The sequence below is a fragment of the Aphelocoma coerulescens genome, chromosome 5 (assembly GCF_041296385.1).
Source record: "Aphelocoma coerulescens isolate FSJ_1873_10779 chromosome 5, UR_Acoe_1.0, whole genome shotgun sequence".
Taxonomy (NCBI): Eukaryota; Metazoa; Chordata; class Aves; order Passeriformes; family Corvidae; genus Aphelocoma; species Aphelocoma coerulescens.
This window is the reverse complement of record NC_091019.1, coordinates 2,441,909-2,468,801: the sequence shown is the minus strand read 5'-3', so window position 1 is coordinate 2,468,801 and position 26,893 is coordinate 2,441,909. Positions and strand designations below refer to the sequence as shown.

Genomic DNA, 26,893 nt, shown 5'->3' with positions numbered 1-26,893 from the left:
TACAAACATTGGAGTGGTTCTGCTGTGTCAGTGGAATATACTGCGTGTCCTGCTCCGGCCATGCCTTTGGACTGGGATAACTCACACGAGCAGCCTTTAAAATGAGAGCTGGGATTGCTTAGTTCAAGGCCTGCTGGCTCCTTTGCCAGAAGTTGCTGTACAACAGCTTTGGAGATGGTACATCCTATTCCCAAGTCAGCTTCCTAAGCCAGAAGTTTGTCCTAGTGTTTCACCCCAGTCCTGTGCCCCCAGAGTTCCCATTCCACGGCCTTCTCCAACAACAAAGCAGCAGAGATGAATCTTCAGGGTGCCAATTCCTGGGTCACAGGGTGTGCAGCCACAAGCACTTGATGGTATTTTAGCCAGATGTTTGTCCCACAGGATGCCGGATCCGGACTTCAGCGTGAACGATGTGCGGCTGTGTGTGGGTAAGTGTCCAGAGCCACCCTGCACTTGCTTGGGTGGTTGGGGTCCTTGAGGATCTCACCTCCTGGAGCCCATGGTGCCCAGGGACAGTTGCAGTGACGTGGCTGTCGTGGCAGGGAGCCGACGGATGGTGGATGTGATGGATGTGAACACGCAGCGGGATATCGAGATGTCCATGGCGCAGTGGGCGCGCTACTACGAAACGCCGGAGGAGGAGCGCGAGAAACTCTACAACGTCATCAGCCTGGAGTTCAGCCACACCAAACTGGAGAACCTGGTGCAGAGACCTGCTACGGTGAGCAGGGCTCCTCCTTCTGCAGGGATCTGCTTTCCCTGGAGCTCTGGAGGCGAGGTGCAGCCTGGCATTGGGATGTGGTAAAAGAGGGGCTGCCTGCAACTACATGTGGGCTCAGCAGGAATGTCAGTCTGGAAGCTGCTGGAGCTGATCTCCCAGTCAGGCTGTGGTGACCATGGCCAAGTCCCTGGCATGTCACTCTGCAGAGAGATGGCCTGTTCATTGGCTGTCAGCAATTAGAAACATGGAAGTCTGAACTCTGCACAGTGTGGCAGGGAGAGTTCCTGATGGAAGGTGCTGAAATCTCTGAGGGCAGAGGAGGCCAAGACTAGAGGAGGTGTGCTGGAAGAGGGGCAGGAGGCTGTTTTGTGGTGGGAAAACGAGCTGTCGGAGGTGGGATGGATGGGATGAACATCCTGAACTCCCTCTGCAGTCAGCAGAGGGGAAGTGGCAGCTGCGTAGGGCCAGTCACTTCTCTCTGTTGACTGCAGAGGGAACCTGGGCATCTCTGGCTCTCCTGAAGCTTAGGGAGTTGAATCCCAGCCTAGGAGATGCTGTCTGGCATATTTATTTATGGAAGCCCAGTGCTGGCGTCAGAACAATCTGGTTATAAGTATTTCATGTGTGGGACTGCCCCAGTGGCACTGGGAAATTTTCTGGGTGTGGGGAAGGAGCAAAAAGGGATTTGCCAGCCTGGGGAGAGCAAAAGGCTTTACCGTGCCACTTTTTTTCTCTGCTCACGTCTCCCACCTCTCTGCTGTAGGTGGATTTGATTGACTGGGTTGATAACATGTGGCCCAGGCACCTGAAGGAAAGTCAGACAGAGTCTACCAATGCCATCCTGGAGATGCAGTATCCAAAGGTGCAGAAGTAAGTGACTTCCTGAGCTGTGGCAGGCAGCAAACAATCTCTTGCAGGAAAACTGCCCAAGGGAGCAGCAGTTTGTACCAGGGGGAAGGGGGAAGAACAATGTCCCTGTTTATTTTGCTGGGTGGCACTTGTAAAGCCACTGCAGTCAGTTATTCAGTCCCCTTTAGCTGTGTGGAAGGGGGGTTGTGTAGCTTGTGGCACTGCTCTGAGCCATTGGCCTGGGTTTGGGGGGCCCATTCCCTTGGAATGTTCCATGTCTGCTCCGAAACGTGAATCACCACTCATTTTCACCTTCTCCTCCTGTTGTTTTCCACCAGATACTGTCTGATGAGTGTCAAGGGCTGTTACACAGATTTCCACGTGGACTTTGGTGGCACTTCTGTGTGGTACCACATCCACCGAGGGGGAAAGGTAGGACAGTCCCTATTGGGACAGCTACAGGTGCTTTAGGAGAGTGGCTGTTGGTCTGTTTCTGTATAAATCCTTGAGGATGCAGGTCCCAGACAGCAAACTGAAGGCTTTCCACCCTTTTTGCATGGAGCCAGACAGGTGCCAATCCATAGTTCGGGTGTAGCTCTAACATGGTAAATGTAACTCAGGTAAATCCCCTTGTCACTCTGGTGGCTTTCCTGGGCTCTGTATCTCTTGACACTGATGTCCGTCATACCCTAAAAAGCATCCCAAGCTTAGGCTACCCATAGCACTCAGTGTTAGGCTGGGAAAGGCCTTGCTTGTCCTCTCAAGGGGGGCAGCTGCCCAAGTCATTTTCCTTGGACATTCTCAGGGAGAGGAAGAGATTCAGATGTTGGGAAGAAGCCATCGCTGTTCATTATGTGATGACTTACATAAGCATGTTGTCTTCATTTGCAGATCTTCTGGCTGATCCCTCCCACACCCCAGAACCTGGAGCTCTATGAAAACTGGCTTCTCTCAGGGAAGCAGGGAGACATTTTCCTTGGGGACAGAGTGTCAGAGTGCCAGCGCATCGAGCTCAAGCAGGGCTACACATTTGTCATCCCCTCAGGTACGCCTAGGGTGGGCAGGGGCATCCTGGCCTTGGCCAGGGTTGTGGCAGCACTGAAACTCTGGCAACACGGGCAGGGTTTAGCTCCTTCGTGAGTCACTGAGGGAGGGAGATGTGATGTGGCTCTGTCCTCTCGCTTGCCACCTCCCAAAACATGCCTGTGATGGCACTGTGGATCCAGCCCATGTTAGGAAAGCTGTGGCTGGCTCACATCACATTTGATTAGTTATTAAAGGAGGCTTTCCCAGATCCTGTCATGTTGACACATGGAACAGTGTAGGTTGAGGACAGGCTGGCCCAAGGCAGCTCCTCAGCTTCCTGGGTGTCTTGTGACACCACTTCAGAGCTGTGGCTTACAGCAGGACCAGGAACAGAAAACACCAGGGATTGCACAACTCACTCATTTGAGTCCTGTTATCACAACTGACACCTCTTTTGAACTGAGTGGCTTTGCCTTAAGGAAACCCATGCTGGAATTCCCCAGATGTTGGACTTGGCTGGATTGCTTAGCCTTGGAGATAAGGGCTGGAACTTGAGTTATTTTGATGCTGTTTTGAGTGTTGGAACAGACTTTGGAAGACTGTTTCCCTTGGTGCTGGTGTTCTTAGGCCTAACACAATTAGGAAACAATCTAGGATGACAGCAGGGTGACAAAAAGCTATGCAAGGTGAATCAGAAGGATTCTTCCAACTCTACTTTCTCTCTCAAGGTTGGATCCACGCTGTGTATACTCCCATGGACACGCTGGTTTTTGGGGGCAACTTCTTACACAGCTTCAACATCCCTATGCAGCTCCGGATCTACAGCATCGAGGACCGCACACGGGTGAGGACCTGTGGGAGAGCCATGCTGGACACTGGGCCAGACCTGGTGTGGCATCTGAGAGCAGCAGCAGCAGGGAAGGAGGCCTGACAGATCCTCTTGCCTGTTTTTGCAGGTCCCAAATAAGTTTCGTTATCCCTTCTATTACGAGATGTGTTGGTACGTGCTGGAGCGCTACGTGTACTGCATCACCAGCCGCTCCCACCTGACCAAGGACTTCCAGAAGGAATCCCTCAGCATGGGTAAGTCCAGCCCTTAGTGCTTCCTCACCCCGATCCAAGTGGCTTCTTCCACCCTCCTCCTGGGGCGCTGGCTCAGCAGTGTGGCAGGCAGGGGAGGGCTCTGTGGGTTTTTTTTGAGTATGAAGTCACAACCAGCCAGACTTCTGCTTTCTCCTCTGGCCCTGCAGCAGCCCAGGTTCCTCACATCTGTGAAACCAGCACACCACCAGTTCAAAGCCGTGCACAGAAGAGGTCGGGGGAAGTTGCAGTGTCCACCACAGTGCTGTGGGCAGGAATTCTCTCTGGCTGGCCAGGGCCTTCTGCACACGGAGTTTAAAGGGCTGACAAAGTTACTTGCAAGGGCTTAGCAACCTCATGGTTGTGAGTGAGTCCACATCCTCTTTCTCACATTGTGAAGGCAACATCAAGGTCCTGAGCCCTCAGCTGGGGATCCCAAGCCCCTCCAAAGCAAAATGAGGTTGGACAGGGCTTTCTTTGAGCAACATGATGTCATGAAAGATATCCAGGCCCATGGCTCTGGGGTTGGACTGGATGGCCTTTTAAGGTCCCTTCCGACCCAATTCCATGAAGTTCAGTCGAGGGCATTTGCTGTTTCTTCCTCTGGGACATTTTTCTGTATCTGGCGCCTTGCATTCCCACAAACAAACCAGGAATGGGAAGGGCTTTTAGCTGTTCTTTTCCAGCTTCTCTCTTCCTTTCACCTCACACATATCTGTTGCTCCAGCATCTCTGGTGACTGGGGGGTCCCCCTACACACTGAACACCTCCTGTGATTGCTCTCCCTGTTTCTCCATTGTGGCAGATATGGAGCTGAGCTCCTCGGACTCGGTGAACATGGAAGAGGAGGAGGAGGAGGAGGATGATGAGGACGCAGCAGGGAAGGAATCCCGGCGCCCCGTGACCAGGAGGTCCATTCTCACCAGCCCCATCGCCAACGGTGCCAATGTGGACTATGACGAACTGGGCAGGAGCTGCCGGAGCAGCCTGCCGGGGCTCAAGAAGACCCCATCCATAGACTCTTCCGACTCTAGCCGGGGCTCCCAAAATGGCCAGGCCTGGGACCCGAGCGGGGGCAGCCCCCGCAAGAGCAGGAAGGTGCACCTGACCCAGTTTGAGCTGGAGGGGCTGCGCTGCCTCGTGGACAAGCTGGAGTCGCTCCCTCTGCACAAGAAGTGCGTTCCCACCGGCATCGAGGACGAGGATGCCCTCATCGCTGACGTCAAGGTAGGCCCGAGCGAGTGCAAGGCACTTCCCGTGGGGAAACTGGGCTTTGTCCTCACCCTGCCCCTGTCCTGGGGCAGGATTGGTGTCCTCCTCTTCCTCTGCTTGAGGCTGATGTTACACCTGAGGGACAGCCCTGGGATTTGGGGTTGGGAAAGGAGGAGGGTGTCTGGGCCCTGGCTGGGTCCCTCATGGCTGTCAGTGGCAGGAGTGCTCTTTGCTGATGCCGTTCACTTCCAGTTTTGGCTGTGGACTTTGTGACAGTTGGAGCCTTTTCCTTGCCCCAGGTGGATTTGGCTTTGTTCCTTTGAGTTGTTTGCCCAGGGTGTGACCTGGAGTTATGAGAGTCAGTTATTTTTGGGCTGCTGAGGTTTTATTTCCCTTCATCTGTTGAGCTGACCCAATGAGCTTTGGTGTTTTAGCTGCTTCAGCACTGAAGTGAGAATGTCAGCTTCACTCTATTCCCCAGAAATTCATTCTAGTCCCTAAAAGGTTACCTTCTGCTCCCCTCCTTGCTGTTGGTGATCTGCACAGCTGCTTGCCTGTACCAAAGCTGCCATTCAGACACAGCCATGTGTGTGTCCTTGTCTTTGCCATTGTTTTTATTTCCAAATGCTGTTCCCTGGGTGTTTTTTGTGGGGTGTTGGGGTAAATCCAGAGCTCTGCTGTGTTTGGAGCAGAGGGCGCAGCTCTGGGGTCCCAGGGTCTTGGCTGGAAGAGTCTAGGTGCTGTTAGGGGCTGCATTTCTGGTTTCCTGTGGCTTTTTGGGTGTCCTGTGTGTGCTGTGACCTTCAAGAATGTGTCATGTGTGTTTCTGAGTCCTGCATGATGCTCTGGAGGAACCTGAGCTGTGGGCTCTGTGTTTCACCTCGGGACTGACAGAAGCAGGCTGGCGTCAGACGTTTCGAAGGTTGTTGGTGTTCAGTTGGACTTTGAGACCTGATCAAAGAATTTGTTAATGTACTGAAGGTAGTAAAGGTGTGCCTGTGGTTTTGGTGTGACTCACCCCCCACTGTGTCCAATTGCACCTCGCAGATGAGCTGTGGGTGACAGCCCTTGTGGTCCCAGACAACTTCCCTAAGGATTTGCTCCTTAAAGCTGGCTGTCCTTGGAGGTTCAGAAGTATCCTGAGCTGCAGCATTCTGTCCCTCAGGACTGGCATCCTCAAGGCATGAAGATCCTTAGTCACCAGCCTGTAGTGGCTGGAGAAAGTGGGACAAGTTTGTCCAACCACAGCAAACCTCTACTTTTAAAACCTATTTTCCATAGGAGGTGATGGAAGTGGCCAGTAGAGGTTGGCTCATAAAGCCTGGGAATCACTAAGACATTTCTAGCTACAACTTTCCACTGGGGCCATCCAGCTGCAGCAGGTGCTGTTGTCCTTGTGTCACAGGTAAAGTCCATGATGGAGCTGGGAAAGCCCTACTTTGGTCTGTGCTCCCCATGGTCAGGACGTGGCATTTTCTCGTCCAGACTTGCGGATGAGAAAACGCCACCACCTTGATCTGCTCATCCAGTGCCACCCTCTGCTATCCAGTGTCCCCAGGCACACCAGGAGCAGGAAAATGCTGCCTTTTCCCCCAGCCTCTTGTGTGGTGATCAGGATTTCAGGGTGTCTGTCTGTTGGGTCACGTGGAGAAATATGTATCCTGTCACGAGTTCAGCCTGGAGCGTCACGTGGCAGGACACGACACTTTGGATGGGGCCCTTTGGATGTGACCGTGTTGTGCTTCCAGCTCTGTGGCAGGAGTTGTCTGAAAATCCTGAGCATGGTGGGGGTCATTGGAAGGATCAATGACAAAGAGGGGATTTCTGAGAGGTCCTTTTGTCTTTTGACTGCTTCCATCCATCCCTTCCAACCCCTCTGTGGTGTGCTGGTTTCCATGACTGGATTTGACAGGAGGAGGATGGTGATGAGGCAGCTGACAGCAGGTCTAAAGCCAGACCCCCATGACCTGGCATAAACAGGTTATATCTGGGCTCTGCATGGAGCTGTTGGAGCACCAAGGATTGTAGAAACAGGAGAAGGCTCTCCCAGAAGTGCTGATCCTGTGCCCAGGACCTCCTTTCAAAACCTCTGGTGTGGCATTGCTCACATACCTGACTGGGCAATGGGCAGAGAGAATTTGGTGTGGAATATGGGGATTGTATCTTCAGGGATGGGTGAGGAAGTTCGGGGTGGCCTGTGAGCTGTGCCGGGAAGGTCTCCCATGGTGGGATGGCAGCACTGGTCACGCTCCTGCCTGTGGGTCGCAGAGAGCCCGTGCCAGGGGCCCGAGGGTGTCCCTGGTGGCACAGTTGGTGACAGTCCCGGGTGACAGTCCCGAGCCAGGTCGGCATGCGACTGGCTTCCTGGGAACACAGAGCTGTAGTTGCCTGCAGATGCTTTGGGTGCATCCGTAGTGGGAGCAGCCGCTGCTCCTCTGTGCTGTTTGGCTTTATTTCAGGAGTTTCCTCCATTTTAATTGCGGTGTGTAGCTGGGGGGCGTCTCGGGGGGCTGGGGCTGCTTGGGGACACCTTGATCGCCCGGTATGGATCTGTCCCCCTCTAGCGGTTCGGTCCCCGGTGCCTTTGGGAATGTGGCTGCTCCCAAACTTGGCTGGCGGGATGTTTGTCCCTCCAGCTCGGGAGGGTGGGGGGTGCAGACTCTGGAGGGAGCTGCAAGGGGGATGACCCTTGCCTACATTCCAAAGCCCCGCTCCCTCCAGCGGGGTCTCCCAGATCCCAAATCCGCCTCGGAGCAGACAAAAGAAAGGCGCCGAGGAGGCTGGGCCTGAGCGGGACGGGGTAAGGGCTCTCGGCCACGCTCTGCCCGGCCCCGGGGAGCCCGGCCCCGGCTTCTCGGATTGCGGCGGCGGAGGGGAGGGAGGGATCCCGGGGAGGCCGGTGGGCAGCGCCGCCCGGACCCTGCGCCAATCCCCGCCGTCCCGGCCCCTCCCGGCGCTGCAGCAGCGCGGCTCTGCCCTCCGCTCCCTCGCTCCCTTTTTCTCTTCTGCCATCTTCCCGTTGCAAAGCATTGCTGGGAACCGCATGTGGGTGACGCAGCAGCATTGTCTCCGGCTCAGGAAGCTGCCGCCGCCGCTGCCCAAGGGCTCGGGAGGAGCACGCGGCCGCCGGTGCGGCTGCCGGGGGCGGGGAGGAGCCGGGGGCGCTCGGGGTGGGGGGCGCAGCTGCTCCCCCAGCCATGTCCCCGAACACCGGGGGTCCGGCCGGGGTCTGAGCCAGCCCCCGGAGGTGTCCGGGGAGAGGGGAGGGAGCCCCAGCACTCGCAGTGCGGGCACCGAAACAAAGAGGGCTCGGCAAACTTCACCCCAGAGTCTCGGCAGCTCCAGAGGCGCAAGGTCAGGCAGCTGGCAATGCTCGTGGCGTGGGGAGGGGACGCGGGGACGCTCCAGTCCGGGACGGGGTGGGAGGGAACCGCGGGGGGACCCGTGCCTCCCTGGAGGGGTCCCTGGCCGGTGCTTGGGCTCACCTCTCCCTTCCCCGTCCCCGGGGCGCGCTCGCCGGCACCGCTGCCGGGGCGCTCCAGCCGCGTGCTCGCAGGGTCCCCTCCGCCGCGTCCCCCCGGCCACAGCGCCACGGGGCACAGGGGACCAGGGGACTGTCGCCCACCCCGGCTCCGAGCCAGATGCAGCCGCAGGACCCGGGAGCCCCCGCAGTCCCTCGGCTCGCTGGCGGGGAGCGTGCCTGAGCCGCTGCCACCCCCGCCCCGTCCCCGGTGCCACGGGCAGGGGGACGCTGCAGTCCCACGGATGTCCGTGTGGGAGCTCCGAGCCCTGACCTTTCCCTCGGCGTGTGCTCGTGGGGAGGCGGAAGGTCTGAAGGCGGCACGCTGCGCTGCCGGGGAGCCCAGGGGAGGCTGCGGCTTCCTGTCTCCCCAGACGCCCGGAAAACTGGGCGGGGGGCACTCCGGGCACCCCTTGCCCCTGGCCCTGCCTGGCAGCGGGAAGCACCGCCCGCCGGGATGCCGGCAGGAGGCTCCTGCCTGCGTAACCATGGCAACGTCAAGTAAATAAAGCACCTTTGCAACCGGCAAATTCGGTGGGGAGTGGATGTGGGGAGGGGGTTGCGCTGGAGGGGGCTGAAAGGACCAGGGTGAGCGTGGGAGCCCCATGCACCGGGAGCGAGGGGCTGTCGCGCCTGAGGGCAGCGTGCCAGTCCGTGCCAGTCCGGTCGGTGCCAAGGGATCTCTCCCTCAAAGTCAAAGCCAAACCCCGAGGCAGTGCGGGGGAGCAGCTCTCGGCTACCGGCAGCTTGTGCCAGGCCACGGAGGGGGTGCTGGGGCACCACATCCTGCTCCTGCTGCTGCACCCTCTAGGCTGCCCCGTGCCCGGAGTGCAGCTGGGGGGGCAATGCTGGTGAATCCTCCCCCCAAAATCCCCGCAGACTGCTGAATCTTGGTGCTCTCCCCTTCTACCAGCGCCCAGCGCAGGGCCTCGGGGCTGAAATGCAGTTGATGAAAGCACTGGTGCAGATCGACTCGACAGAGCTTGTCTGTCTCATGTGGGGAGGAGGGATGGTTGCTGGCGGGTGTGGGGAGAGGAGGGCTCCTTCCCAGCCGCCTTTGAAGCATGCTGGCCTTGGCATCTGGTCGGAGCCTGCCTCACTGGCGGGAGCTGTGTTTCCCTCTGCTCACACCTGTGCTTTTTGTCTCTCTGCTCTGTTTCCCCCCTCCTCTCTCTCCATTAGCTGCTGTTGGAAGAATACGCAAACAGCGACCCTAAACTGGCACTTACAGGCGTCCCCATCGTCCAGTGGCCCAAGAGAGATAAGGTAGGAGCTGCGAGGAGGGGACCCAGATGGGTGTCACGTGTTGAGTTGTTTCCCAGGCCTGGGGTGTGGTGGCACCAGTTCCATACTCGCCTCGGGAGCAGTGCCAGGGTGGGACACAGGGTGCAGCCACCTCCACGGCACCGCGGGCAAACCCGGAGGTCTCCCACCGTGCTGGTTATCCCAGCTCAGCTGATGGGTGGTAACCGGATCAGTGCCAGCTGCTCAGTATTCTCCAGCCCTTTGGTTGCCCTTGGAGAGCATGGACCCTTGTTGTGGGAGGAAGGGGCGATCCTGCTCTCCCAGCAGGTCTCTGGATTGATAAGGGAGGCCTGGATGGCCTGAGGAATGTTGCATGTCAGGGAAGGTCTCGCTGTGGCAGACGTGGGTGAGGTGTGGGGTTGGTGGTCAACAGCCCCTCACTGTGAGGTGAACGTGTCCCTTGTGTCGCTGTCCCCATGCTGTAGGATTGGGTTTTGGAACCCCAAGCAAGGCGGCTCTCTCCTGGGAGTCTCTGCCTGTGGATAGCAGCCAGCTGTTCAGCAGTGGGACCTTTCCATGCATCCCTGCTCTTCCCTGTCCAGCTGTGCTCATAGCCCAGGGCGCACAGCTGGGCTGCAGCCCAGGCTGAGCTGGCTGGGCAGATGGAGGCACAGAGCAGCCGGACTTCCCCTCCACAGGCTGCCTTCCTGTGGCCTGCCAGGATGGCTCCCAGAGGTCACTGCTTCCTTCCTGCCAGGAGATGGGCTCACAGGCAGGCTATGGGAAGAGCAGGACCCCATCACACTGGGAAGGATGGGTAACATCCCATTTGGGAGTCTGGAGACAAATGAGCCTCTCGGATTGCCCTTTGGAGGTGCCCGTCTCTGCTCGCCTGCCCTGCCCAGGGGATCCAGCGTGATCCTTGTGCAGCACAAGCATCGTGGGCAGCTTTTCTGGGAGAAGTGATGTGGGGATGTCTGCATGCTTTGGGTGCAGCACTCCGAGGCTTGGCACATCCCTAGCCTTGTGCTGGGGTTTTTGGGAGCCTGCCCTTCCCCAAACCCATCGCTGCGGTACGCATCCCAGCACGGCCAATCCCAGGAGGATGCTGCAGCCAGCAGATTTCCTGTGATGGCTGATGGGATGCAGGGTGACAGCTGGAGAGCTGTGCTGTCCTACCTGCACTGTAAACAAAGAGGGTGTGGGTGTTCCCAGTGTGCCTCGAGCTTGGGAAAGAGTGGCCTGAGCTGGATTCTGTCCCCTGGTGCAGCTGGCAAGGTGACACAGAGAGGACAGCCATGGTGGACCTTGCCTCAGAAGGAAAGGGTGGCTGTTGTTGGAGCACCACAACACTTTTGGGACTCAGCAGCCTTTTTCAGACCCATTTGAGCCCTGACTGGGGATGGGGGGAAGAAGAGGAGCTCTTGGTGTGGGGTGGTGTGAGGGGTTAGGAAGTGTGCTCCAGAGCTGCCAGGTCAGCACCGATCCAGGCGCGTTGGCTGCAGAGCCGCTGAGGGAGCAGAGCTGTTCTCAGGCACGTTATCCAAAATCAGTGCCAGATCCGGGGATCAGAGCCTTCCAGATCCCAGTAGAACGCAGCACTTCCCTCCCCTCAGCCCATTCCCTCTCTCCCTGTTGGCAGCTAAAGCTCCAGGCCCGGCTGCGGGTGCGCCTGCCCACCATCCCCATCACCAAGCCGCACACCATGAAGCCAACGCCGCGCCCGACTCCCGTCAGGTCCACGGTGTCTCCCATCGTGTCAGGCGCCCGGCGGAGGCGGGTGCGGTGCCGGAAATGCAAGGCCTGCATGCAGGGCGAGTGTGGCATGTGCCACTACTGCAGGGACATGAAGAAGTTCGGCGGGCCCGGCCGCATGAAGCAGTCCTGCGTCCTCCGGCAGTGCTTGGCGGTGAGTCCAAGTTGGATTCCTGGGGGATAGCTGGTTGCTTCTCCACAGTTCAGGTAGAAGGGAAGGAAAGGGGGAAGGCTGTCCCACCTCGCCCTGGTTTCAGCCCTGCTTTCCCTTGTAGCCCAGGCTGCCTCACTCGGTCACGTGTGCACTTTGCGGGGAGGTGGATCAGAACGAGGACTCGCAGGACTTTGAGAAGAAGCTCATGGAGTGCTGTATCTGCAATGAGATCGTTCACCCCGGCTGTCTGCAGGTGAGCAGGGCACGTGCTGGGCAAAGGGGGGCTCTGCTGTGGGGCTGGGCTGCTGCTGACCCCCTCCTCTCGTTGCAGATGGATGGGGAAGGGCTGCTGAACGATGAGCTCCCCAACTGCTGGGAGTGCCCCAAGTGCTACCAGGGTGACGACGCAGAGAAGGGCCAGGTAAGGAGCTGTGCTGTGGCGAGGCAGGATCTGCGTCCTCCACCCCTCCCACTGCATCCTGCCAGGGATGTGTTCAGCCAGCATGGGCTGGAATTGGGCAGTGACCAGTGAGAATGAGGACCATGAGGGTGCAGCACCTGGGGGCCTGGGCACATCCTGCTGCCATGTGATCCTGAGATATTCCACTGTAAGAGACACTGGACTGTTAGGCACAGAGTGGAAGCCACCCCCAACCTCAAGGGGCACCCCTTTTGAGAAGGGAGAAGGAAAATGTTTGTTGCTGGTGTGGGTGGACCAGAGGTACTTAGATGAGCTGTTAGGAGGAAATTACTTACTGTGAGGGTGGTGAGGCCGGGGCACAGGTTGCCCAGCGAAGCTGTGGATGCCCCGTCCCTGGAAGTGTCCAAGGCCAGGTTGGATGGGGCTTGGAGCAACCTGGGGTAGCGGAAGGTGTCCCTACGTTCTAACCCAAACCGTTCTGTGATTCTACCTGGGCACTGCTGGTGCAGGTCCTGCCAGCACTGTTGTGTTTCTCTGGGGAAGAGGAGAGGGGAAAAGCCTTCCCCAGGCCCCATTCCCGTTAACCAGCCTCACCGCTTCCCTGCAGAAGCGGAAGGTGGAGGAGAGCGACGAAGACACGGCTCAAGCCAAGGTGCTGCGGCCCCTGCGGAGCTGCGAGGAGCCCCTGACCCCCCCGCCCAACTCGCCCACCCCGATGCTGCAGCTGATCCACGACCCCGCGTCCCCCCGCGGGGTGGTGACGCGCTCGTCCCCGGGGGCCGGGCCCAGCGACCACCACAGCGCCAGCCGGGACGAGCGCTTCAAGCGCCGGCAGCTGCTGCGGCTCCAGGCCACGGAGAGGACCATGGTGCGGGAGAAGGAGAACAACCCCAGCGGCAAGAAGGAGCTGTCGGAGGTGGAGAAGGCCAAGCTGCACGGCTCCTACCTCACCGTGACGCTCCAGCGCCCCACCAAAGATGTCCACGGCACTTCGATCGTCCCCAAGCTCCAAGCCATCACGGCCTCCTCGGCCAACCTGCAGCACTCGCCGCGCGTGGTCGTGCGCCACGCGCCCGCCAGGATGCCCCTGCGGAGCGGGGGCGATGAGGAGGCGGCCGCCGAGGAAGAGGAGGAGGAAGAGGAGGAGGAGGACGAGAACGCGGAGGAGGGGGGGGCGGCCCGGCTGAACGGGCGTGGGGGCCGGGCGCAGGAGGGCGAGGAGAGCTGCGTCCAGCGCGAGGTCTGGATGTCCGTGTTCCGCTACCTCACCCGCAGGGAGCTTTGCGAGTGCATGCGGGTGTGCAAGACCTGGTACAAGTGGTGAGTGTGGGGACGCGTCCTGGGGTTGGGGGCATGTCTGTGGGGGACATCCAGAGGGAACGGGGAAGGATTTCGCCTTGGTGCCCTCCCGTCTCTCCCCAGAGCCTGGCAGCGTCACTGTAGCCAGTCCTGGTGGCTCTGCCATGTGTGCACCCGTCTCTCTTGTTCCCTTTTGCCTTCTTCCTGTCCCCTGCCGTGTCCTTGCGAGGTGCCACTGCCCTTTCCCCACCCACCACCCTGATGGTGCTTGCCCTTCCTGGCCTCCCCGCGCTGCCTCCCCTCCCAGCAGGCAGGGAAGGCAGGCTGAGGCGGGATGGGTTTGCTGGCTGGAAGCGCCTCAGGGGGCAGCAGGCCCGAAGACAATGCTGGCACCAGGACAGCTGTGCATGGAGGGCTTGGGAACAGACGGGAATGGAAACTGGGAGGTTTCTAACAGCCGAGCAGCAGGGATGCCCTGCTTTGATCAGCAGCTGGTGGCGGTGGTGTGGCAGAGGAGTGCCCCCTTGCCTGCACCTTCAGGGGCTCAGCTAAGCTGCCATCGGGTCCTGGCTCCCCACAAACTCCCGTGGGAGAGGAAGAGTTTGCTCCTGGCAAAGCAGCGAGCTCTGCTGGGGCTGTGGGGTGGGACACACAGAGGAGTGTTCTGCAGGCTGGGAGTAAGGATCCCTAAGGTCAGGAGAAACACCCAGATGGGGCAAGCAGGCCTGCAGCTGCAACTTGGAGTCTTTTTTTGTGGCAGCAAAACCCTGCTAGGGCTGCTCTGGGTGGCCAGACGCCTTCAGCAACCTCCCATGTTTGGGCAAACCTATGGAAACCAGGAGGAACAGCCTTGTTCTTTGGCTGGGCCCACGCCAGGGCTGGGCTCCTTCTGGAAGCCAGGTAACCTGCTGGCTGTCTATTACTCCATGGGACTCTTGGGACTCAACTTTCAGCCTTGTCCTTCTCCCCAGGTGCTGTGACAAGAGATTGTGGACAAAGATAGACTTGAGCAGGTGCAAGTCCATCACCCCCCAGGCGCTGAGCGGCATCATCAAAAGGCAGCCGGTCAGCCTCGACCTCAGCTGGACCAATATCTCAAAAAAACAGCTTACATGGCTCGTCAACAGGCTGCCAGGTGAGCGTGGGCTGGGGAGGGGTCTCTTCCTCTGCCACCAGCCTGCTCTGAGGCTTCCTGAGAGCTGGATCATGGGGAGAGACACCCTGCAAGCCTGGAAACTCCTGGGTTCCTGGGTCCCATCACCCAGCCAGTGGCCCAGCCCAGGCAGGGAGGGGACCTTCTTCCTCATGTGCCTGGAAAAAGATGGTGGAGATCTGGGATGCCTCGGAGCTGTCTAAACCCGTCTAACTTGTTACCTGCCTCCCTTCTGCCAGGCCTGAAAGACCTCATCCTGGCGGGCTGTTCCTGGTCTGCGGTCTGCGCTCTCAGTACCTCCAGCTGCCCCCTTCTCAGGACCCTCGATCTTCGGTGGGCAGTAGGAATCAAGGACCCTCAGATCCGGGACTTACTCACGCCTCCAACAGACAAACCCAGTAAGCTGCTGCTGCCCTGGGGCTGAGTGGGATGGACAAGGGAAGGGTCCCCAGGGCAGTGTGGCCACTCCGTTTCTCCCGCTCCACGTGCAGGTCAGGACAATCGCAGCAAACTCCGCAACATGATCGACTTCCGGCTCGCCGGGCTGGACATCACGGACGCCACGCTGCGCCTGATCATCCGCCATATGCCCCTGCTCTCCCGCCTCGACCTCAGCCACTGCAACCACCTCACGGACCAGTCGGCCAACCTCCTCACCGCCGTGGGCTCTTCCACACGCAACTCCCTCACCGAGCTCAACATGGCAGGTGGGTGCCTTGCTCCAGGTGCCTCCTGCATTTCCCATCCCTCACCCCAGCGCTGGCTGCTGGAGGTGTCCCCCTCACGCTCCCTGTTGCTCTCCCCGCAGGCTGCAATAAGCTGACGGACCAGGCCTTGCTGTACCTGCGCCGCATCTCCAACGTCACCCTCATCGACCTGCGGGGCTGCAAACAGATCACCCGCAAAGCCTGTGAGCACTTCATCTCGGACCTGTCCATCAACAGCCTCTACTGCCTGTCCGATGAGAAGCTGATCCAAAAAATCAGCTAGAGACCCTCCCTGGGGCAGACTGAGGAGAAGGAAAAGAGCCCATCCCACCCCTCTCGGAGAGCCGCTCCTCCACCTCCCCCCCTTGCCCTCCGTGTCCTGCCGCTGCCTCCCATCTGACTGGGCAGGCACGGCCACCGCTGGCCTCGCTCCACTGTCCTTCCTCCTCCTCCTTCCCCGGGACTTCTGCCGAGGAAGATGTCCCGCCAGGCTGGCCAGTACCAGAGGAGGAATGGGCGCACGGCAGGGGGCCTCGGCCCGGAGGCCTGGCCACTCCCGAGGCGGCGGCGGCTGTAACCGAGGCCTCTGCGCAGAGAAATGGGGCACCCTCTCCCCCCAGCTTTTCCCCTCCACCCCGTCGTCTCCTTGCCTTGAAACACTTGTCACTTCCCCTGTAGCACAAAGCTTGAGGGTCAAGGCCTCTCCAAGGAAGCGGGAGCAGAGCCAGAACGCCTCGTCCCCCTTGGTGCCACCACCAGCTCGGTGCTCTCCTACGGTCTCCCCCCCTTTCCCTTCCCCTCCCCCTCATCTGGCTGCAGGGACTGCTATCCATCCCCCTTCTCCTCCCACACATCCAGGCGGTTCTTTGGGTGCCCAGGGCAGGAGCCCCGTGGCCGGGGTGTCCCGGGAGCAGGGGCTGGGGGATAACTCGTCTGTCCGAGGGGATGGAGCAGGGGAGAACCCACAGGTACACCAGAGCTCAGGGAGGACTCGGGAAGTATCAGCCAGGGGTGAGTGAGCACGGGGTGGGGACAGGAGCTGCCTCCTCTTCCTCCCCAGCTCCCGGCACCATGAAGCACTCTGGGGCCGGAGGGGCGAGGGCTGCTCCGCGGCCTGGGACCGAACTGGCATCGTCCACTCCTTCCCCACCCCCTTTTCGCTGCCTATTTTCCTTTGCAATGAATGGTCGGTCCAAAGAACCTCTCTCTAGGGCAGCAGAGAGCTTTTTGCACTTTAAAAAAAAAAAAAAAAACAACAAAAAAAGACAAAAAACAACAACAACAAAAAAAGACGACAAAAAAAAAAAAAACGGGAAAAAAAAAAAAAGGAAAAAAGGTTGGAATCTTCTTTTTCTGGGTCACTATTTTATTTCCCTCCCTGTCCTGCCTGTGCCCGGAAGCTCCCCCTCTCTGTCCCCCCGGTGTCAGCACCCTGCTCTCTCCCTGGCAGCGAACAGATAGCACAATCCGGGGTGCCCCCTCCGTGCCACCACCGGCCCCCAGCCCCGCAGGGGTCCCCGGGGGGCAGCCCGCACCCCCCCGCTGCTTCAGAAGCAATAAGGGAGGACAGGCGGCCCGCGGGGACTGTCCCCGGCAGGGGGACACGAGGGGACAGTCCCGCAGTGCCTGGAACAAGGGGCAGTGTGGCCGCAGCGGAGCCGGAGGGCTCGGAGCAGGAAACTCCCCCCCCTTCCCCCCCAGGCGAGAGGAGGAGCCTTCGGCCTCGGCCTCTCTCGGCGGCGGCTCCCGGGAAAGACGTCGGAAGAATTAAAAGCTTTTCTTTTTCCTTTGGATTCCTTTTGAGTTTTGCAACGAGAAAGAAACAAATTTCCAGAGCTGGGGTTGAGAGGGGCGGGGGGGAGGGGGTCCCTCCTCCGCGGGGCCGGCACCCCCCTGCCCGCCGTGTCCCCCCCTCTCCAGGCGCAGAGACTCCGGCGTGTGCGACCCTCCTCACCACCCCGGCGTGGTGCAAATCCACAAGGAAGAAAAAAAGAGAATTATATATAATAAAAATCACTTAGTGATTTAAAACCAACCCAGCCTGCTCCCTAAAGACAACTCCTGCAAGCAAAGTCACTTGTTTAAGGGTTTGGTTGTGGTTTTGTTTCGTTTCGATCCCTCCTTCCCTCCCTTCCTCCCTCCCTCCCTTCCCTGGAGAAATATTGTAAATATCTATTTTTTTGTTGGCGATTTAGAGTCCATCTCTGATGTTTGTGCTTTAAAATTAAATGTAAGCATTAAGGGTAAAAGCAAACCAAGTCTTGCGCTCTCTCAGTTGGGGTTGGGGGTTCTTGGCTGGGGCAGAGGGAGGGCTCTACTTGGCAATTATTTTAAGTTTTCTTTAGTTTTTCCTCTTTTTTTTTTTTTTGGTATCTTGGGTTTTTGTTTTGTTTTTGTTTTGTTGTTTTTTTTTTTCTTTCTGAGCCTTCTCCTGTCCTGGATTTTCAGAGAGGCTCTTTGCTCATACCATATTCCCACCAGGCTGGGCGAGCTGTTGTGGGGGGAGGGAAAAATCCCAGCCTCCCAAGGGAAAGAATTGTTTCTTGGGGGTGGATTTTTGGAATAAAAAATATTTGAAAAAAAAAAAACAAACCAACAACTAAAATCCATGAGTGCGAGCTCTGCCCGTTTGTCTGGGAGGGAAGTGGAGGGGACAAGGCCAGGGCTGGGACCTCCTCTGTCCCCCCTGTCCCCAGCACTGGCGCTGTCTCAGCTGCCGGAGAGGAAACTGGAGCACCGTCGGTGGTGGCAGCTGTCCCGGTGTCCCCGCTGTCTCCTGCCGGGTGGCGGCAGCTGTCCCCGTGTCCCATCACCTCCTGCCAGGGCCCCAGGTCCTCCAGAGGCCTGTGGGGCCCTTGCCCTCCACATCCCTTGGGAAACCTGCCCTCTCCCAGCAGATTCCTGGGCCACCAGGGTGACATTTAGTGTCCCCCACCCTGCGGGGATGTCACGGCCCAGGTCCCCGCGGCGGCTGGGCCGTGACATCTGCATGGCGAGACACAGGGCAGGTGACATCACCCTCCACGGGTGGCTGAGGCCACTGTCACGCTCCCTGTGCCCTGGTCCCCAAGTGCCACCACGTGCCTCGCCTGGGCACCAGGCCAAGCGAATCTCAGCGCCCCGACCCTTTGCCTGTCCCCTCCAGGTGTCCCCTCCTGGCCTCGGGGACAGGGAGCCCGCGCACGGTGTCACACACACGTGGTGACACGATCACACACGGTGAGACCTGCTGCCACGCGTGGCACATGTGGTCGCACACTGCGCGGCGTGGAATGACACACGCGATGTCACACACACACAGAGCCACTGTCACACACACCCGTGGTGTCTCTCACACCGTGTCACACCCACGGCGCCACACACAGAGACGGCGTCACACCCACGGTGTCACACCCCCACGCTGGCACACACACCCGCTGGCACACTCGCATCCGGTGTCGCACCCAGTGTCACACACAGCGTGTCACACGCACACACCCGGTGCCGCACACACCGCCAGTGCCACAGCCGGTGTCACGGCCCCTCCCGGGCGGGCGTGGCGGCGCCGCTGTCCCCGCCCGGCCCCGCTGTCCCCGCCCCGCGTCCCGGTGCGGCCGCGCCCCGTTCCGCGCTCCGCTCCCGCCGCTCCGGGCGCTGCCGGGCGCTGCCGCCGCCCGCGTCCCGGGGCCGCCGAGCTCCTCCCGGCCGCTTCCCGCTCCTCCGCCCGGCTCCTCTCCGGCCCCGTTCCGCTTCCGGGCGCGGTTCCGGTTCCGGGGCCGGCGGGTCGGGTCGGGCCGGGGCCGGTGCGGCGGCGGCGGCGGGGCCGGCGGCGCGGCACGATGGCGGACCTGGAGGCGGTGCTGGCGGACGTGAGTTACCTGATGGCCATGGAGAAGAGCCGCGCCGCGCCCGCCGCCCGCGCCAGCAAGAGGATCGTCCTGCCCGAGCCCAGGTGAGGCCCCGCCGCTGCCCCTCCGCTTGTCCGTCCGTCTGTCCGCCCCCGGCACCGCCACCGCCGGTCCCCCGGGCACCCCCTCCCGGCACCGCTCGCACCCGCCCGCGGGTCACGGACACCTCCTGCACACGTGTGTGCCGGTCACACCTGCCCGGACACACGGACATGGACACAGGGACATGGACACACACGGATATGGACACGCACGGATATGGACGCACACGCGTCACGCCTGTTGCACAGACAGACACACGGACATGGACGCGCACACACGCATTTCCTGCCTGACACAGGGATACACAAACACGGACACATGGACACGGACGCACACACATCCTGCCGGACACACAGACACAGTCCCACCCAGCTGTGTGGCCCCTCTGTCCCCGCAGTGTCACACCCGTGTGGACGGACACACACCACACACACACACACACCTGTACCCAGGTGTGCTGAGGGTCACGGTCCCCACTCCCCCCGCCAGACCCCGGTGCCCTCCTGCGCCTTCACTGCCAGGCACCTGGGAAGCTTTTTTAGGGTGGGCACTCGTCCCCACCCTCCCTTGGCCCCCAGTGCACAGGACACGCTGTGGTCCTGGCACCCAGCAACGTGCCACACTTGGGTGGGGACACACGGGAGGGTAGGACATGTGTGCCACCGGGACTTGGGGACATGGGAGGAGCAGGAGAGGAGGGGTGGGGAGCAGGGGTCTGTCAGGGGCATGGCTGAGCCCCTCTGGTGTGTCCCCAGCATCCGCAGCGTCATGCAGAAGTACCTGGAGGACCGGGGAGAGGTGACATTTGACAAGATCTTCACACAGAAGATTGGTGAGCTGGGGACACGGGGGCTGTGGGGGACATGGGGGGCACTGTGGCCAGCACCCACAAGCACAGGGGCAAGCGTGGCTGGGCTGGGGGGCTGCACTGGTAGCCACCACAAGAGCGAGAGTGGCCGTGGGAATAGCAGGAGGGCTGTGGGGCCAGGCTGGACAGGGGTGCCGGGGGGCTGCGCCACATTCCCCACCCTGTGTCCCCCGCCCTGTCACTTCCCCCCACGCCAGCGCAAACCGTCCGGGGCAGGAAGTGCCTCTCACTTCCTCCTGCCGGCTCCGGCGGTTTCCGGGCACGTCCGCCCTGCTCCGTGTGCCCGCCCGTGCCCCTGCCCCACTGTGCCCCACAGCAGCCCCCTCAGTGCCCCGTGCTGTCCCAGGGCAATGCTCCATGTGCCAGCCGTGTCCTTGTCACCCTGCCAAGTCCTCACCGGTCCCTGCTTGGCACTTCCCCTTCGCCGAGCCTGGCACTGGGGTGGCAGCAGGGCTGGGCAGGCCCAGGGGATGTCCCTGTGTCCCTTGGTCTAGGCTGGGGGGCTGTCACCTCTCACGCCGTGGCTCTGTCCCTGCAGGCTACCTGCTCTTCCGGGATTTTGCCTTCAACCAGGCCGAGGAGGCCAAGCCCCTGATGGAATTTTATGAGGAGGTGAGGCGGGGGACCCCAGCAACAGCCCCCCGTGTTCACCAGGAGGGCTGGGGTGGGTTGGTACCTTCAGGGCCCACGGGCACCATGGACACAGTGCCCAGGGAGCCAGGAGATGCTCTCCCAGGGGATGGGATAAGCTCTCCCATGGGACGTGGCACCCAGAGGGGCCACGATTCCCAGCATCCTGTGTGCCCCGGTGCCACTGGAGCTGTGCCCTGTCCAGATCAAGAAGTACGAGAAGCTGGACTCGGAAGAGGAGCGAGCTGCCCGGAGCCGCCACATCTTCGACCATTACATCATGAAGGAGCTGCTGGCCTGCTCCCACGTGAGTGCCAGGCCCTGGGGTGAGGCAGCAGGGCAGGAGGGATGTCCCCAGTGTGCCCACAGTGTCCTCAGAGGGAGCTCCAAACTCCCCGCAGGCTCCGTCCTGGGAGCCACATCCCAGCCCTGTGGATGGCGGTTCCTCCGTGGATTCCTGCCTCGTGCAGCCCGGCCTGGCCGCTGTCCCTTCTTCCCGAGGTGACACGGTGCTGTCCCCCTCACAGCCCTTCTCCAAGAGCGCCACGGAGCACGTCCAGAGCCGCCTGAGCAAGAAGCAGGTGCCCCCTGACCTCTTCCAGGTGGGCATCACCTAGGACAGGGAAGGGTCCCTGCCACCTGTGGCACTCGGAGAGTTTATCCTTAGAGGGGGCTGGGGGTGACGGGATGGGGGTGTTCCAGGAGGAATGGGGACCCCATGGAATGGTGAGCGGGTCCCTTGGGTGTTGGGAGTGAGGGGGATTGCTTGTGGTTGCCATGGGGTGGTGGAAGACTTAGGGCTGGAGGTAGCAGGGGGTCCTCAGAGGGAGGTGCTTGGCACCCTGGATGTCACCCTAGGGCTCCCCAGAGCTGGTGGTGTTGGGGTCCCCAGAGACTGAGGTGGCAGCAGCATCCCCGAGAGCCTGGAAGTGGCAGTGGGGGGATGTGAAATCCCAGGGGTGGAAGAGACCCCAGGTAGTGATGGGATAGGGGTGACCTGGATGGCCCTGGGGAGCCAGCGCTGAGCCCCGTGTCCTCCCCAGCCCTACATTGAGGAGATCTGCCAGAACCTGCGTGGGGGCATCTTCCAGAAATTCATTGAGAGGTGAGTTGGGAGGAAATTCCCGTGTGGATCGGGATGTCCCCTCGCACTGGGGACCAGGGTCTCCCTGCCCAGAGAGCCACCAGGGGGCCCACACTGGGCACTGAGGGGTCTCTTCCTTTCCCGAGTGTCCCGGGGGGTGCTCCCTGTGTCCAGGCAAATCCAGGGAGTCTTTGAGGGTGGTGTTGCTCCGGGATCTCCACTCTTGCCCTCTCTGTTTTTCCTTGCAGTGACAAGTTCACACGGTTCTGCCAGTGGAAGAACGTGGAGCTGAACATCCATGTGAGCAGGAATCCCTGCCCCTCACCTCCCAGGGAGGGGGATGTGCTTCCAGGGAGCCTCTGTGTCCCTCACCTGGGAAAACTGGGGCTGGGGGGTGCTGTCCAGGCTCACCCCAGTCTCCTCCTCACCCCTCCAGCTCACCATGAACGACTTCAGCGTTCACCGAATCATCGGCCGCGGCGGCTTCGGGGAGGTCTATGGCTGCCGGAAAGCGGACACAGGCAAAATGTAACGGGAACGTTCCCACATGGAGAGACCCTCCCGGGATCTGGGGGTGCTGGGGGGTCCCCGGGGTGTCCACAGTGGCCTTGCTGTGCCAGGGTGTTGTGGGAATATTGTCCTGGCTGCGGGCACCCAGGGTTGGCAGGGATGCCACGGCTGTGGGCAGGAGCTGGGTGCTGGCCCTGCTGTGGGGACATGGTGGCTGCAGGGACTCCATGTCCCTCCCCCAGGTACGCCATGAAGTGCTTGGACAAGAAACGCATCAAGATGAAGCAGGGCGAGACGCTGGCCCTCAACGAGCGCATCATGTTGTCCCTCGTCAGCACCGGGGTGAGGGGACACGGGTGCTGGGCAGGGGACAGGGGACAGGGCATGGGGACAGGGAGGGTGACCCCGTGTCTCCCGCCAGGACTGCCCGTTCATCGTGTGCATGTCCTACGCCTTCCACACGCCCGACAAGCTCAGCTTCATCCTCGACCTCATGAATGGTGAGACCCCGGCCCTGAGGGCCCCCGTGGCACAGAGCCCCCTTCCCACAGCTGCCCCGGGTGACAGCCGGTCCCTGTCCCCACAGGGGGGGACCTGCACTATCACCTGTCCCAGCACGGTGTCTTCTCGGAGGCGGAGATGAGGTTCTACGCGGCCGAGATCATCCTGGGCCTGGAGCACATGCACAGCCGCTTCGTGGTGTACCGCGACCTCAAGGTGACCGTCCCCACCCACAGGACATCCCCGAGCCTTCAGAAACCCCTCCGGGACCCTGTGGGCACCCACAGGTGTCACAGACGCTGCAGGAGCCCTCCGAACGCTGTGGGCACTCCCCAAGCCCAGAGGGCACCCTCAGGTCCCACGGGCGCCCCGACAGCAAAATCCGTGGGCACCCTGAGACTTCGGGGGGCACTCGGACACTCCCAAATCCCACAGAGCCCCCCCAGGCTCGCCACCCCCGTTCCCACGGGCCACTCTGGGGCTCAGGGTGTCACACGCTGTGTCTGCAGCCGGCAAACATCCTCCTGGACGAGTTCGGCCACGTCCGCATCTCCGACCTGGGCCTGGCCTGCGACTTCTCCAAGAAGAAGCCCCACGCCAGCGTGTGAGTGTGCCCACACCCCTGCCCGCCCTGCCCCCCCGCCCGGGGCGGCCCCTGACCCCCCTGTGCCCCCTCCCCAGGGGCACCCACGGGTACATGGCGCCGGAGGTGCTGCAGAAGGGGGTGGCCTATGACAGCAGCGCCGACTGGTTCTCGCTGGGCTGCATGCTCTTCAAGCTGCTCCGGGGGTGAGTGTGGGCTCAGCTGGGCACAGCTGGACACAGCTGGGCGCAGCTGGGCACTGCTGAGCCCCGTCTCCCTCCACGCTGCAGGCACAGCCCGTTCCGGCAGCACAAGACGAAGGACAAGCACGAGATCGACCGGATGACCCTCACCATGGTGGGTGGGGGCACTGAGGGGGCCGTGGGCAAGGCGCAGGCACCCCTGTTCTGCTGTGGCACCCACTGGCCTGAGGGGCACACAGGGGGTCAGGGACAGCTGTTGCCAGCCTGGAGCACATGTTTGTGCCCCTCTGTGTGTCAGTGTGTGTCCCTGTCCCCGCTCACTGGTGTGCTCACGGAATCTCCCACAGGCCGTGGAGCTTCCGGACTCATTCTCCCCGGAGCTGCGCTCCCTGCTCGAGGGGCTGCTGCAGCGGGACGTCAACCGGCGCCTGGGCTGCATGGGGCGAGGGTGAGTGTCCCCAAGGCCCCCAGGGGACCAGACAGGGCGTGTGGCACAGCCCCCCTGCGGCCGTGGTCACCCGCCCTCCTCCCTCCCCAGAGCGCAGGAGGTGAAGGAAGAGCCCTTCTTCAAGGGCCTAGACTGGCAGATGGTGTTCCTGCAGAAGGTGAGGGGTGTGTGCCCGTGGCTGGGGACAGGGACAGGGGCACAAATGTGGGCAGTCACCCCTGTGACCCCCCTTGCTGCCCGCAGTACCCGCCGCCCCTCGTCCCGCCCCGCGGCGAGGTGAACGCAGCCGACGCCTTCGACATCGGCTCCTTCGATGAGGAGGACACCAAGGGCATCAAGGTAGCGGGCACAGGGGCCGAGCGTGGGGGCGTGGGGCGTCCTGCAGCCCCTCACCCCTGCATCCCGCCCTGCCCAGCTGCTGGAGAGTGACCAGGAGCTGTACCGCAACTTCCCGCTCACCATCTCGGAGCGCTGGCAGCAGGAGGTCACCGAGACCGTCTTTGATGCCGTCAACGCCGACACCGACAAGCTGGAGGCTCGCAAGAAGGCCAAGAACAAGCAGCTGGGGCACGAGGAGGGTGAGTGGCGCCAGGGACCCTCAGCCTGAAGCACCCCCGGCCACGTGCCGGGTGCTGATCCCGCCTCCCTGTGATGCCAGAGTACGCCATGGGCAAGGACTGCATCATGCACGGCTACATGGCCAAGCTGGGCAACCCCTTCCTGACGCAGTGGCAGCGCCGCTACTTCTACCTCTTCCCCAACCGCCTGGAGTGGCGCGGGGAGGGCGAGTCGCCGGTAAGGAGGGCACGGCACCGGTGGGATGAGGGGTGAGGGACCCCTGGGGGGACGCCGGGGGCCGGGCTGAGCCTGTCCCCCCAGCAGTCGCTGCTCACCATGGAGGAGATCGACTCGGTGGAGGAGACGCAGGTGAAGGAGCGCAAGTGCATCCTGCTCCGCATCCGCGGGGGCAAGCAGTTCGTGCTGCAGTGCGACGTGAGTGTCCCCCCCCCGCCACCCCCTGGCTGCTGGCCACCTCCTGCTGCCTGCTAGCCATCCTCTCTGCTGCCTACTAGCCGCCTCTTGCTGGCCACTGGCCCTGCACGTTTAGTCCTTCAAGCCATGCCAAGGCATCGATACTGAAAACGTGGGGCAGCCCCACAGCCCTGGCACCCCGGCAATCCCTGCCCACCCCATCCCCTGCCCTGTCTCCCTTCCTGACGCGGTTCCCTGCCCCGCAGAGCGACCCCGAGCTGGTGCAGTGGCGGAAGGAGCTGCGGGACGCGCAGCGCCAGGCGCAGCAGCTGCTGCAGCGGGTGCCCCGCATGCAGAACAAGCCCCGCTCGCCCGTGGTGGAGCTCAGCAAAGTGCCGTTCATCCAGCGCTCCCCCAACGGGCTCTGATCCCTCCCCGCGCCCCCTTCCCCCTTCCCACCCCGCCTCTAATTTATTGGGTTGGGTTCCCGCGTGTCCCCCCCGCTCTCCGTGTGCCCGGAGGGGGGGGGCGGGGGGGGACGCGCTCGGTGCCGGTGTCACCCGGGGGCGTGGCTGCGGTGACGCCCGGCACCCTCTCCCCGGTGTGCCCCCGGTGTGCCCCCGGTGTGTCCTCCAGGAACTCTCCGGCTCAGATGAAGGCAGCCCCCGTCCCTCCCGCCCGCTTCCCAGTGCCGCGTGTGCCAAAGGGGGCCGGTGGGACCCCCCCAGCCGGCGCGTCCCCCCCTCCCCGCGCGGCTGTGCCCGTCCCGTGGGTGACAACCCCTCGTGTGTGTGTGTGTGTGTGTGGCTCTGTGTGAGTGAGTGTGTGCCCGGGGGGACCCCCTGTAAATACTGTGCCACGGGTCCCCTGCGCCCCCGGCTTTGCTGCTGCCCCTCCCCAGGGCACCCCCTGCCCTCCCTCCAGAGGAGGAAGGAGGAGGTGGGACCCCCCCTAAATCAGCCACGGGGTGGGCACAGGGGTGCCCCATGCCCCGCCAGTCCCTGGCAGCATCTGTAAATATTGGTCTCTGGTCGCTCTGCTCCCGGGGCTGGGGGGGCACCGGGATAGGGGGGGCACCGGGCAGGGCTGGGGCAGTTGGGTGAGTGAGGTTTTCATGAGCAGAGATGTGAGAATGCAAAAGAAAAAAAGAGTTTTTATAATAAAAGGATAGAAAAATATCATCCAGCTCCATCTCACTGGCGGGAGGAGGGGGGGGGGGAGATGTCTCCATGCCCGCCGAGGGTGACACGGAGTCCTTGTCACCTCCTGTGGTGTGGGAGCTTCCTCTATGTCCCCCTGTGGACACACCAGCACTTCGGGACATCCCGGAACATCCCCAAGTCCCACAGGATGGGGGTGCCAGGCCAGCGGGGGGTGCCGGGGGTCGTGTCCCCCGTTGCTGCGCTGTCCCCAGGGATGATCTTGGCTGTCCCTTGTCACCAGGCAGTGCTGATGCCACCCCTCCTGCCCGCACCCAGCCCGCGGGCAGCGCGTCGGGGCGCGGCGCAGCCGGGCCGGCGCTCCGGCATTCCTGGGGAGCGGCAGGGCCGGGAGGGGATGGGATGGGTTGGGATAAACCCGTGACTGGGTGCACGATGGTTCCGAGCAGCAGGTACCCCCTGATGTCATGACATAGAACGGGTCAGGGAGCCCCGGGCACCGGCAGCCCCCGGTAGCGGGGGTCAGCTGGGGGCTAACGAGTCCCTGGCGTCAACCCGAGCGGGAGGGGGGGAGAGGGGGCAGCCCCGGGCTGTGTCCGGTGCCGGTTCCAGTCCCATTCCCGGTTCTGCTGCAGTGGCGGTGCCCACAACCACGGTGCCCGGTGCCGGTGCCGTTCCCAGTGCCTGCTCCCACTCCCGTTCCCGGTGCCGGTGCCATTCCCGTGTCCGGCTCCTGTTCCCCTCCCTGGTGCCCCGTTCTCGTTCCCTTTGCCGGTGCCCGTGCCCGGTGCCGATGCCCGTTCCCTTTTCCCGTTCCCGCTGCCATGCGCCGCTCCCGGCGGCGATGCCGTTCCCTGTTCCCG

The 26,893-nt window shown here is 61.7% G+C and overlaps 2 protein-coding genes across 3 annotated transcripts in view; both read left to right on the top strand.

Moving 5' to 3' along the window:
• Window positions 1-18,668, top strand: part of KDM2A (lysine demethylase 2A) — a 35,156-nt gene extending 16,488 nt beyond the window's left edge. Inside the window, exons 6-22 of the mRNA XM_069016331.1 lie at window positions 382-428; window positions 543-721; window positions 1,485-1,591; window positions 1,909-2,002; window positions 2,462-2,615; window positions 3,325-3,440; window positions 3,553-3,679; window positions 4,482-4,903; window positions 9,591-9,674; window positions 11,296-11,562; window positions 11,684-11,815; window positions 11,894-11,983; window positions 12,591-13,303; window positions 14,254-14,417; window positions 14,675-14,833; window positions 14,927-15,142; window positions 15,244-18,668. Of these exons, the coding sequence (XP_068872432.1) occupies window positions 382-428; window positions 543-721; window positions 1,485-1,591; window positions 1,909-2,002; window positions 2,462-2,615; window positions 3,325-3,440; window positions 3,553-3,679; window positions 4,482-4,903; window positions 9,591-9,674; window positions 11,296-11,562; window positions 11,684-11,815; window positions 11,894-11,983; window positions 12,591-13,303; window positions 14,254-14,417; window positions 14,675-14,833; window positions 14,927-15,142; window positions 15,244-15,425 (3,253 nt within the window). The 3' untranslated portion in view covers window positions 15,426-18,668. The remainder of the gene's footprint in view (window positions 1-381; window positions 429-542; window positions 722-1,484; window positions 1,592-1,908; window positions 2,003-2,461; window positions 2,616-3,324; window positions 3,441-3,552; window positions 3,680-4,481; window positions 4,904-9,590; window positions 9,675-11,295; window positions 11,563-11,683; window positions 11,816-11,893; window positions 11,984-12,590; window positions 13,304-14,253; window positions 14,418-14,674; window positions 14,834-14,926; window positions 15,143-15,243) is intronic.
• Window positions 18,669-18,731: 63 nt separating this feature from the next.
• Window positions 18,732-26,033, top strand: GRK2 (G protein-coupled receptor kinase 2). 2 transcript variants are annotated; one of them, XM_069016327.1, is made up of 21 exons: window positions 18,732-19,073; window positions 19,827-19,903; window positions 20,478-20,551; window positions 20,775-20,876; window positions 21,097-21,171; window positions 21,613-21,674; window positions 21,902-21,953; window positions 22,090-22,181; window positions 22,406-22,505; window positions 22,585-22,663; window positions 22,750-22,880; window positions 23,174-23,268; window positions 23,346-23,453; window positions 23,538-23,604; window positions 23,798-23,898; window positions 23,989-24,055; window positions 24,142-24,237; window positions 24,314-24,476; window positions 24,557-24,693; window positions 24,781-24,891; window positions 25,137-26,033. In XM_069016327.1, the coding sequence occupies exons 1-21, from the start codon at window positions 18,961-18,963 to the stop codon at window positions 25,296-25,298; spliced, it is 2,064 nt and encodes a 687-aa protein (XP_068872428.1). In that variant the 5' UTR covers window positions 18,732-18,960; the 3' UTR covers window positions 25,299-26,033. The 2 variants fall into 2 exon arrangements, with proteins under 2 accessions (XP_068872428.1, XP_068872427.1); XM_069016326.1 differs by having other exon boundaries at window positions 18,733-19,073; window positions 24,778-24,891.
• The last annotated feature ends 860 nt before the right edge of the window (window positions 26,034-26,893 follow it).